Genomic DNA, 12,476 nt, shown 5'->3' with positions numbered 1-12,476 from the left:
AACATGAAACAATTTATGTCCAGGATGTGAAGGGTCTGTAGATATTTTCACAGCCCTCTTTTTGACCCTTGCAGTATACAGGTCTTTAGTGGAAGGCAGGTTGGTAGCAATTGTTTTTTCTGCAATTCTAATTATCTGTTGAAGTCTGTGTCTCTCTTGTTTGATTGCAGAGCCAAACCAGACAGTTATAGAGGTGCAGATGACAGACTCAATAATTCCTCTGTAGAACTGAATCAGCAGCTCCTTGGGCAATTTAAGCTTTCTGAGAAAGAACATTATTTGTTGTGGTTTTTTTGATGACATTTTTGATGTTAGGTGTCCATTTTAAGTCTTGAGACATGATAGAACCTAGAAACTTAAAGGTCTCTACTGTTGATACTGTTTTGTCTAGTATGGTAAGAGTAAATAGCATAGATATATGACCATACTCAGGTTATTTGATACTTTTGGAGGAAATCATTGGCTGTTCTGGACGTTAGATAGTTCCATATGGAAAATTCCAAATGTTGACATTTGACAAAACTTAGAATGGAGCAACATTTGGAATATTTTTAGTGTTTTGTTTATTGGAAGCCATGGGGTAAGCCATTTATTTTCTTGGCTTTCACATTAAGGCCATGAGAGAAAGTAGTAGCTACTTTCTTCCATCCAACATGCAGAAGAATTGGCCACACACATTCTACTGTTGGGGAGGCGCTTGTTGGAAAACATTACTTTAGAATATATTTTATTCATAGATGTGAGTTAATTGTAGTGTGCTGGACATACTTGATATTTATATTCCAGTTTAAAGTAATAGGTTGAGAATAAATGAAGATAAATTCAGACTGAGTGAGATACTAATGGTGGGAAGATTTGAAATTGATGTCTCCTTTCTTCTAGACAAGAATTGTATTTTCCTAGAACATAAATTGCTAGACTTGCATGTACCAGCAATAGCCAAAACAGTTTTGTAGCATTTTTAAATTGGTCCTCTTGATTAAAGATGAACTTAAAGTAAGAATAGTCTGGGTTATGTACTGTAATAACTTTCAGTTGGTTATTGCAAATTACTAAGATAACTTTGTAAAATGTTCTTTGTAATAGTATTTTGGTTTAGAACTTTATTAAATTGGGAACTGCTCCTATAATTTTGGGAATGAGCTGAAATAAGCCTACCACATTGGTGGTAGATTATATTAGCACTATATTTGTTAATTAGCGTAATTCTGAGTTCTGATATGATAATCAAAGGCTTACAGGCTTACATAGCCTAGTTATTAGAAGCTGGATTATTTTTTACAGTGATCCATGTTATTACTTTAGAATGAGAGTGTGTGAGTGTGTGAATGAATGAATCTCACAGCCTTCCTTGCCCCTTCCCAGGTGTACTGAAATTAAAATTGCCTGAAGACATTAAGGAAGTTTGATTTATGCTAGGTACTAAATAGCTACTTTATCATATAGTTGAAATCACTTTTGGATTTTATCACCAGTTTTGTAAACATTAATTGGACATGGTGTTTGTTTCAACTAGACTGATGCCCATGTATACTACAATTTCAAAGAACCTTAACTATCTAACTTCATCTGCAGACGGGGGAGCTAAGGACAAAGATGAGTCAATCCCATGAGGATAGCTTAACCAGTGTGGCCTGGAATCCAGATGGAAAACGTTTTGTAACAGGAGGGCAGCGTGGGCAATTTTACCAGTGTGTAAGTTGGAGTGGACAACCTTTTTGCGGCCATTGGCTAAATTGTTATTCATATTTAATTGTTTACAAAGAACCACATGGGGTGTGCTTGTTGAAGCCACTGGAGTGGGTGGAAATAGAATTTTCATTCTGTTTGGGGGGGCTTTCCATGAATGCTGTGGGCGGGGGTTCCCACTGGAAAACAGATTTGTTAAAGCTAGAAAAGGCTCAACACCTATTTTGTATAAACAAAAAGGGTACATTTGGGGAGTTCAGGTTATCTATCTACACAGATTGCCCATTCCTGCTATAAAGAAGTGAGTCTTTTACTATACCAAAATGCATCCATCCCTGATATAGGGGCCCTTGTGCTAATATGTTTGTGTTGTGCCTATATATATATATACATACATACATACATACATACATACATACATACATATACACACACACACACACACACACACACACACACACACACACACACACACACACATATATATATATATATATATATATATATATATATATATATATATATATATATATCCGTATTAGCATTGATGGACTTATTACCTGAAATATATATGAAATTGTGTATGTTGCTGTTCTTACAAAAAAGGAATTCCATGATGCCAGTCAAATAATATATTCAACATGACATACATGTTCATGTACTAAAGCTTATGTTGGCATATAATCAGTATGTGTAATAAGGACTCTAGTCATTATTATTACCATCTTTAGCTGGTAAATATTCACATGTATATAAACAAAATTGGTAGGTCCAAACACCCCCCCCCTTTGAATACAAGATAAACCATCTACATCCTGCATTCCTTTCTACATTTTCTAAGCAAACCAAAAGTTGTATTCCTGAAACAAAACAGTATATGTTAGAATGACACCATTCCTCACACGCATGCATCCGCACATAGACGCACATGCCTCAAGATTGTGAACCATGGAGGCAACAAAGTAAATTTCACAGAACAAAATCTGCTTTTTAAATTTTGGGTGATACCCATAGAATCTGTTTTTACAATACAGCCCCCCACCATTTCATAATGGAGATAAAATAATAGGTTTCATGTTTTTGGTAGCTTTTTTAAATAAGAATTTTGCTTTATCTATTCCCTGTCTAGGATTTAGATGGTAATCTCTTAGACTCCTGGGAAGGAGTAAGAGTGCAGTGCCTGTGGTGTTTGACTGATGGGAAGACTGTGCTGGCATCGGACACACACCAGCGAATTCGGGGCTATAACTTTGAGGACCTTACAGACAGAAATATGTAACTACATTGTTTTTCTATTGCACTAGATAAATTAATCCTATGGTTGGCTAAGCATTTAAACTGAGCTAATGAAAATAATATTCCACATGACTTCTGGATCATATATTAATTCTAAATTGGGCTTTAAAAAAAAATCCTATATAAATAATGTAAATGTGAGAAGTAAATAAATAATAAATAAACCTTGAAGGGTGAACTACTAGTGCAGTCATAATTGGGCTCATTGTAAGACCCCTGTAATAAAGAATATTGAAACAATGTTTACATTTTTGTACTATTGATAATTTTGAATCATAATTCTAATACAATTGTTTATATTTTCAGAGTACAAGAAGATCATCCAATTATGTCTTTTACTATTTCAAAAAATGGCCGGCTAGCTTTGTTAAATGTCGCAACTCAGGTACGGGGATATTGTTGTTTTAAATGGGCAGATTCTTTTGAGAAATATTTACAGGTTGCACAAAAAAAAACAACTTGCTTGTGGCATATATGCTCTACCTCCTGTCTTGTCAATAGAACTCTAGCTATGATTCTTTCTTGTCAGGGTGAGAAAGAGGTCAGAATTTTTTTTATTTCGGATAGTGGCCAACACAATAGCGCATATAGCCAGCGTTCCTTTCTGGAAAGCTGAATGAAAAAAAAAACCCTCTTCATTAAATTACTGTGGATAATTATGTATGAACCTACATTGATTCTTTTTCTTCTAATTCAGAGGAACGTATTTGGAATCACTGTATGTCTGGTGACTGCCATATCAAAATTCAGTTTCAAACTGATAATTTTTTTTGCAGTGCAATTTAAAAAAAACTAAAAAGAGTAGGAATGAGAACAGATGTATAATTCTCATTTTCATCTTTAACTCCCTAAATTTGTTGTTTTTGCTTATTTGCCTTTGTATGATAAGATTGATTTATATTTATTGTTACTATGTTATATTTTTATTTATGATAGTTATTTTTATTTTATTAGATTTTTATCCTGCCTCTATTATTTTTATAAATAACTCAAGGCAGTGAACATATATAATCCTCCCTCATCCTGTTTTCCTCACAACAATCCTGTGAGGTGGATTTGACTGAGAGAGAATGAGTTAGGTTGAGGCAGGATTAGAATTCAACCTCCTGGTTTCTAGCCTAGTGCCTTAATCACTAGATCAGAGGTCTCCAAACTTGGCAACTTTAAGACTTGTGGACTTCAACTCTTATGTTGGCTGGAGAATTGAAGTCTACAAGTCTTAGAGTTTCCAAGTTTGGGGAGCCCTGAACTAGACCATTGTTATATTGCATTGCTATAATATTGTTATATTGTTATCCATTGGGATTGGAATGTATGCTGTTTTGAAATGAAATGGCATACAAGTGATCTTCGACTTAGGACTACAGTTGAGGCCAAAATTTCTATTGCTCTATAAGATGTTTGTTTTGCCCCATTTTATGACCTTTCTTGCCACAATTGTTAGTTCTTAAGTTAGTACAATAGCTACAATCTTGAGTTACAAATGTAATGGCAGCTGCCCATTACAGTTGTAATGTTAATTGAATCACGTTAAATGAATGAGCCCCATGCTGCTTCTTCCCAATGCGTTTGTGAATCAAATGTGTGGGTCATTAAGAGCGCATGAGGTACCTCAGGAATAGGGAAGACCATGGGAGGCTAGTGCAAGGACAAGACCACTGCCTCTGGTGACCAAAAGCTCCACCCACTGAGATATCCCATGCGCTTCTTCCCACCCCTTGGAGTCCCCCAACTGCTTCTGCCTTCTCCCCACCCCATCACCGATCACTCACTTATGTTTGGAAAATCTCCACAGTTCTAGATCAGCAGTCCTCAACCTTTCCAGCTTTGTGGACTGGCGGAGGGGGAGGGTTCCGTGCCAATTGCTTATGCAAGTGGAACTGTGCGTACTCACCCGCTGCTTGTGTGGCCCAGTTTTGAACCAGCTGTGGCCTGGGGATTAGGAATCCCTGTTCTAGACGATGGCACAAAGCTGTTTTCCCCTAGATGTCACGTCCTAGGTCAAGGCCTTCCTGTATACCGTTCCAGTCCAAGAGGAATGTAAGCAGTTTACATTCTATTCCTACGGTTAGTGTTAAAATATGAAAATAGTGTCTAAAATGATGAAGACAAAACTTCCAATTACAATCCTTGGTGGATGTTCTAGTTTATATTATGTGGTCTTCTCTTAGGGCTCTCTTAAAAAGTCAGACTTTAGCAGTTTTCCCAAAACAAGTTAACTATATTCAAGTAGTTAAATTATTTAAAAAAATTGTAAAAGGCAATGGAACTTGCTTAACCTTGAAAAGATAAAGTGGTTGGCAAATGCAAGAGGACTTTGCAAAGTTTATATCCAAACATCAAGTAAAAGGCAATTCATGCGATATCTTTTGTGCCCTCTATAATTTAGGAAAAGACCAGAGCAATAGAATATGTATTTTTCTTGAGAAAGATCCCTTGTTCAGTCCCTGACATCTCTTAGAGCAAGAAGGAAATCTTACTGAAAGCTGGTAAAGCTTTTATGATTTGGTGTGATGTTGTGAAACTGTTGATGGTTTCCTACATTCTACTTCACCTTCCCACATGCAAAAACATCTATTAGAAGCCTTAAGATGTGATACATGGTATAGTGAGTGGGGAGAATTGGAGAAAATTTTATAGCAGCTGGTGTAAGTGGGAACCAGCATCTGCTCACATTTTACTGGTGATTTTGTTTTCATACTGCAGCCCCTGCACCACTTATTTCTCTTTCCTGAAAGTTTCCAGATAGAAGCATTCAGGAAATATAAATGGGTTCTTTGGGGAGAAGTAAGAAGAAAAGTTCTGCTGGATAAAAGACAAATGCTCATATGCTTTTTGCTTGTGAACAAAAATAGTCCTTTTTAAAATTTTATACTGATGCATTGAATCTTATTCAGATTAAATTATTTTATTAAATAGTGAAGCCAAATAATGGAGAGGAAACTGTTTCTTACAGTAAACTGTTTCTATCATGCTTTTTGTCCTTAGGGAGTTCATTTATGGGATTTGCAAGACAGAGTTTTAGTGAGAAAGTACCAAGGTGTTACGCAAGGGTTTTACACAATTCATTCATGTTTTGGAGGCCATAACGAAGACTTCATCGCTAGTGGCAGTGAAGGTAATTTTTTTTTAAAAAAATATCTCTCTCCCTCTGTCTCTGTTTCTCTATCTTCTCTCTTTCTTTCTCTCTCTCATTCAATCATAAACTCTCTGCATTAGTAAATATTATAGTCTTCTCACTCTCTGAGTTTTAATAAGCAGAGTAGGTGCCCCTTACATTTCCGTAAGTGGTGATAAATACTCATTGAAAAAAAGGATTCTACTTCGGAGAACAGTGGGATCCACAAGTGAAATGGGTTCTATCTTTTTGATAGTAATGGCTGTAATTTTGATATGATTTGTATAGTATTTAGTACTGTTGCTCTAATAGTTCTCTGAGGTATTAACTTTTATTTGCAATAGATATGTTTTCTGAAGGTAGGTGTAGAGTATGTCAATTCATCTGTCATTTCGATTATAATCAATTGTGGTAAGAGAAGTATGGTCTCCTGTACTGCAGCAGGATCTTCTGTATTCAGTATCTTCCATCATGAGCTTGAAACAATCATTGTTGTCTTTTAGCAGGTTCCCTTGTCAATTGTGTGAGAAGCCAGTTTATCAGATGTTCTTGGCATTCAGGGTGCTGATCCACTCTCGGGTTCTTGCTCTGTATTGCTAATATAATTGTAATGCAGAGTGGGCAACAATACTCCTGTACTCCCAAAACTTCAGGAAGATGGGGTTTTGGTCTGAGCAGGAGTGGAGTCATAGATTGAGTCAACAAAAATAGTATCTTAATGGGTGAAATGCTTAACTGAGAATAGCACCTCTTTATTGGACCGCATATTAATATCTTGTCATTGTAAATATTTGTCAGTCCTTATATGCATGCATTTTTAACTCCCTTCCCCTTCCAAACAGTCTCTGGCCCAGAAATAACTGTCCGCCTATTGACTTTTTGGTGTATCGAATAATTCATACACCACTTAGGGCAGCATGGACAAATCACTTAGCTACAGCCTACTGTTTGTTTGACATGAATATGCCAATTAACTTATCCAGGTCAACTTAGAACAGCTTTTTATTTTTTTCATTTTCAGTGTCTAAAAACTACCCAGCTGTAGTTGAAGCTGATGGCACCTTATTTAGATTCGGACTGCCTGAGGCTGTTGCCTCTTTGCACTGAATTGTTGCAAATATGGCTGCTGTGAAAGTCTCTATGTACAAAAAAAGTAACAGATTTAAATGTCATAACCTCTTAAATGTAAAGGTATGTTTTCAGCTAGGTAGGCATTTCACCTACCAGCCCCAAACATCAAATGGTCTGCCCTGGGAGTAAAGTTCACGTCTAATTATGTAAAGAAGCATTAAGGTACCATAAAAAAAACTCTCGTGGGAGTAAGTACTGAGTGTTGTTGCCTTAAGATGAATAACAATCCTTGAAGTTGTGAGATAATGTGTAATCAAATTTTTTAATCAGATTAAAATTGGGAGAGTAAATATAAACAAGGGTGTTTGATGTAATTTAAATGTTGTGGCACTTATTTTTAAAAATCTTATATGAGCTGATTTAGCTAGTAAGTATTTCTGTTAAATAATGTGGCATGTAAGTAGAAGGAGTTGTAACCTGGGAAGAGACTAAAATGCTTCGGATCCTTTATTATTTGAATTTATTGTTAAAGCAAATGATTTTAACACTTTTGTACATCTTAAAAGTTTTTCTTATGGTGCTTATTTAATCAGATATTTAAGTAAAGCCACAAAGTTATTCTAGTACTTAGCAAAAAATATAATTTCTGGCAACTACTTTGATATGTGGTTCTTTCAGTGTAGACACTTGCTTATTTGAGATTTCATCTACCCTTGCTATGATCATTCGACTTGTGTCTCAGGATTAGCAGTGGCATAGAATTTTCCATTCATATGTTCAGCTTAGTAAATGTTTTATGTGAATGTAATGGAACGCACCAACACAGTTATAGCTATAAATTACAACTTGGCTGTATCATGAACAAACTGTGAAATGGATTGCTTATTGGCTAAAGTATACTGACAAAAAGTGTTTTTATTGGGCATTATACTTAAAGGCAAACATGAGCTATCTGAATGTAACTTCCTCTTATTCTGCATGTGGGCTGGCATTGCCTGGTTTCCCCACTATCTTTTTCATGCAACAGTACCATGAATAGGGTATCGCACAGTTAATTTAGTGTAGGATGGCTCACTATAGTCATAAAGTTTCATGTTTAAAAACATTTTATTTTCCAATCACAAATGAAGTCCTTTATTCAAAAGGCAGAAGGTTTTCTGGGGAAATCCCCCTACCTGTCATTAAAATGGTCAAATTAAAAAATATAGGAATTAGAATCCAGAGCTTTTCAATTTTTCAATTTCAATCTTGTATGTAAATTTATTATTAATACAAATTAGCATATAAACAGATTCCTAATTAGATTATATAAATCCTTCCTTTATATTTAATTTTCTACAAATATCTGCATTTTGTAAAGAAAAGCAGTACATGCTGTTAGTTTAAAACATGGAATTTTAAAGGCTTTCTTGAAACTGCTGGATGTAGCATTAAGCGTTTGTTTTGGGATATGCATGGAATTTTTAAAATGTAAACATGAATTGTCATGTTGATTACAGAGTATATTTTAAATTTTAGGATCTCATGTTTTTTCAAACCTATCTGTCTTAGATCATAAAGTATATATTTGGCACAAACGTAGTGAGCTGCCAATTGCGGAACTGACGGGGCACACACGTACAGTCAACTGCGTGAGCTGGAATCCACAAATTCCATCCATGATGGCCAGCGCCTCTGATGATGGCACTGTTAGAATATGGGGACCATCACCTTTTGTAGACAGCCAGGATATTGAAGGTAAAAAAAAACAAAACTAATTTTATGAGAGGGAAAGATTTTAAGATTCAATTATTTTATGTTTAATTTTCCTTATTGCATTTAAATACTGTGATTTGCAATGTTCATGGTGTATGCATAATTTAATCATACAGTGAAAGGTTTGAATAGCCTTAGGTATCTTCTAGTCCAACCTTCTGGCCACTATAGAATTCACTCTTACAATACCACTACCAACCCAAAAAATAAATGGCCACTCAAACTTGATTAATATGCCTCCAGCAAAGCATTTTGCTAGTATCATAAAATGTAAGGCCTGGAAAGGAGGAATAAAATGGTAGGTTAAGTCCATTACCCAGACAAAGAAGAATCATACAATTTGGATTTCTTCAGTCCATTCAGAGTTTGTACCTACATGGCTTACATCTCATCCATACCTAAACAATGAATGAACATTACTATGTAGAGGGCTGATACTAAGTGATTCTAATGGATATTGAAGTAAAGCACAGTCTCACAAACCTAATTACGTTTTTCTCAGCCTTCTCATGCCTTTGAGGAAACATTCTCTGGCTGAATGGTTGGGACTTACATTGGATATTCAGGACTTTAATACTTATCTTTTTTCCCCTTGTTCCTTCTTGGAGGAATGGATGTAACCACTGCAAGAGCCAGATGGATTTAGATTTACAGAGACCATGTATAGCAATATTTGACTAAATCATTTAATATTGCAATTCATATCACTAAGCAATGACTATATTCAATACCTTTTGCAATGATGCACTTTATGTAGTGACAGGCAAGGCTACAATCTCATATATTTATGTATTTACTAAACTTTGGAGACTGACTACATTTGTCGAAGCAGAAGCACTTTTAAAAAAATGCTAAAGCACATTTCTCTTACTTTGCAGAATTCATTACTTTTTATTTTTCTCTGTAGCTTTCACATATCATTGCCGGATGATCTCAGACATCAAGGAAATGTTGAACATGGAATATGATTGATTGTTCTGGGTTGTTGTGATAGACAAATCACACAAAGATTTTAGATTACGCATTACTCATTCGGTCCAAACCTAGTTGTGGTTAACATTGAGCCACAATTTGGGGTGTTCTAAATTGATAAAGACCTTTTTAAACAAACTTCCTGGGACGTGTTCTGTATAATTAAAGTAGAAAGAAATCTTGCTACTTTTACTGTATGATCCTTCAACATTGGGGGTTAGCAATCATCGGATTTACCTGCCACATCAAACTAGATGAAAATGTCACAGCTTAAATGTTATTTATTAAATTTCTCTGCCCCCATTTTACCCAAGTGACACTGGATAGTTTACAAGAACATAAAGATTTCCAAGTCAGATTAAGTGCTGTGGAGATTTGAGTCTTGTCTCCTTGGTGTTAAGTCAGTATAAACTACTAAGGTTAGGACTAGGTTTGGATTTTGCCACTACTATATTATGAAGGTAGCAAAGGCTTAGGAAGCTGCATTAGAAATAGGAGTCAGTGAAATCCAGTAGCTTAAGCAATCATGTGTAAGACCACATTTTAAAGAATTGCAAGCTCCTTTTAAAAATGGTAAAAGTTCAGGAAAAGAAGTATATTTTTAACAGCTGCTAGACTGGTTGTACTCTATTGTTGATGAAGTACTGGTACACGTGTGGTGCAGAGAAGTAGATACTGGCTGTTTGTGGATAGAACAGTGATAGTTTATATTGCAGGGGTCCTCAAACTGGATGAAAACTTGTTTAAGGTTAGCGTTTCCAGCTGTTTGAGTTGAAATTTAAATGGGCTTTCAGTTCTTGGCCAGAGGCCAATCTCTTAGGCTTCATTGCTCCACTGGCACTGCTTCTGCATCCTTCCTTGTCCTTTATTGAGCTGAATTAAAAAGAAGCCTTGACAGTGTCACTTAGAAAAGTTTGGCAGAGGCTGAGCCAACCTTTGTAATGAGTAATTAAAGCTTTCTCTTTTTTTCTGTATTGGCATTTGTATCATAAATTTTATATTATTTTGAACATTATCATAATCCACATAATTTCCAAACAGTGAAGTATTGTTTTGCACAAGAAACTTATAAAAGCTCTTGCTGGGTAGCCACAAAGAATGCAATACTTAATGTTGCTGTTCAGTTAGTTTACAGTGAATTTCCAGTGATTAATTCTCTTTTTGTGTGAATAAAATGTGCATATATCATGACTGAAATATACAAGACAATATGGACGTTCTTAATATATTTTTGTTTACATTTTATCTCTTCCCCTTAGAGGAATGCAGTAGCATGGATAGTTGATGGTGAATTCGGAGCAGACGACTTCTGTTTAACTTAAATTTAGTCGTATTTTAAATGGCTTGGGATTTGGTGCAAACAAACATGATTGATAGCTGGACAGACATGCTCATCATGAAAATGAACCATTTTTTAAGCCCGACTGGGGCCAAACATTTTACCACCTTGCTTCATAGTAAACAGTTGAGATGAAGCACGTCGTTAGAACGTTGTTGGACACCATGTTGAAGTAACCCCCCATCGGTTGTGAAGAACTGTGCTACATTCAGGCTAACCATTGAACTCCGTATATACATTTTCCCCTTCTGCCATTTTGTCAGGCAGACTACTGTTCTTGTTGCTCTTCTGTGTAATGAAGTTTAAATGCTTGTTTGGAAAACCTTTTATTTAACAGTTTAGAAAGTTTGATAGAAAGAGTGCTTTAGTCTGAAGAGTACATGTTGGATAGGAAAGTATTTCCTTCTCTTGTTTCTCTGAGTCTGCCTTATTTAGCTTGAGATCTTTGCAGCTTGGTTCATGGATTCTAGCCTTGCCCGTTGCGCAGTATATCCAAATCCAGATGTAAAACTAGTGAATGACATGAAAAGCACTCTCAGTATCACACTTGACAAAAGGTTTTGTACTTTTCACGTAGCTTGTAACCCTATAAATGGGTGAACAGCACAAATTTTTTTAAGAATAAATTATTTATAGCATTAAAATGACTTTGATTTGTATACGTTTGGAAAATAAACCAGCTTAAAAAGTGTCATCTACAAGTTAAATGCAGTATAATTGGTGCTCCTTCTGAGTGTTGTGTAAGACCATTTGGCTAGCAGGAGTTTTACACAAATTATATGAAGTATTATTAAAAAAAACCTTTGTTTACCAACATCATAATTTGAAAGCTTTCAGAATCACCAACAAAACTATTACAATGTAATTTCTGAAGTTAATAAAATGAAAATTCCAGATTGGCTAAAACTTGTGCAGTGATTCTTATTTGAAACATAAAAACTAAAATGGGAATGGGATATTTTAGGATCATTTTCCAAAATTAGTAGATTGACTTTGTGAATTTAAATATGTACATTATACAAGTGTTCCATATAATGTTCACCCCATAATTGTTTTCTCAGGGGATGCTTGTTAATAGTTTGATGTTAGGAATGGGTTGCTATCTTTAGTTTTTACATGCAACCCCACCTCCCCCCCCCCAAAAAAAGGCCTGGTATTTGACCTGTTCTAAATTAAAAGATGGAAGGACATACCTCTGTGTAACAATGAAATAACAATTCATATGGAAAAAATCAA

At 35.4% G+C, this 12,476-nt stretch overlaps 1 protein-coding gene across 3 annotated transcripts in view; it reads left to right on the top strand.

Moving 5' to 3' along the window:
* WDR26 (WD repeat domain 26) overlaps nt 1–12,476 on the top strand; it is a 40,314-nt gene that overhangs the window by 24,916 nt on the left and 2,922 nt on the right. The window contains exons 9-14 of one of the 3 annotated variants that reach the window (XM_026695687.2): nt 1,576–1,695; nt 2,819–2,964; nt 3,292–3,370; nt 5,974–6,103; nt 8,726–8,911; nt 11,161–12,146. In XM_026695687.2, coding sequence (XP_026551472.1) covers nt 1,576–1,695; nt 2,819–2,964; nt 3,292–3,370; nt 5,974–6,103; nt 8,726–8,911; nt 11,161–11,186 — 687 coding nt within the window. In that variant the 3' untranslated portion in view covers nt 11,187–12,146. Of the gene's footprint in view, nt 1–1,575; nt 1,696–2,818; nt 2,965–3,291; nt 3,371–5,973; nt 6,104–7,124; nt 8,426–8,725; nt 8,912–11,160; nt 12,147–12,476 lie in introns of those variants that run through there. The other 2 variants (XM_087934122.1, XM_087934132.1) reach the window with 2 other exon arrangements.

Source organism: Pseudonaja textilis, chromosome 1 (genome assembly GCF_049901715.1).
Source record: "Pseudonaja textilis isolate UNSWEBS1 chromosome 1, rPseTex1.2, whole genome shotgun sequence".
In the NCBI taxonomy this organism is placed as follows: Eukaryota; Metazoa; Chordata; class Lepidosauria; order Squamata; family Elapidae; genus Pseudonaja; species Pseudonaja textilis.
Note: the sequence above shows the minus strand (reverse complement) of the source record. Positions and strands in the feature narration are given on the sequence as shown.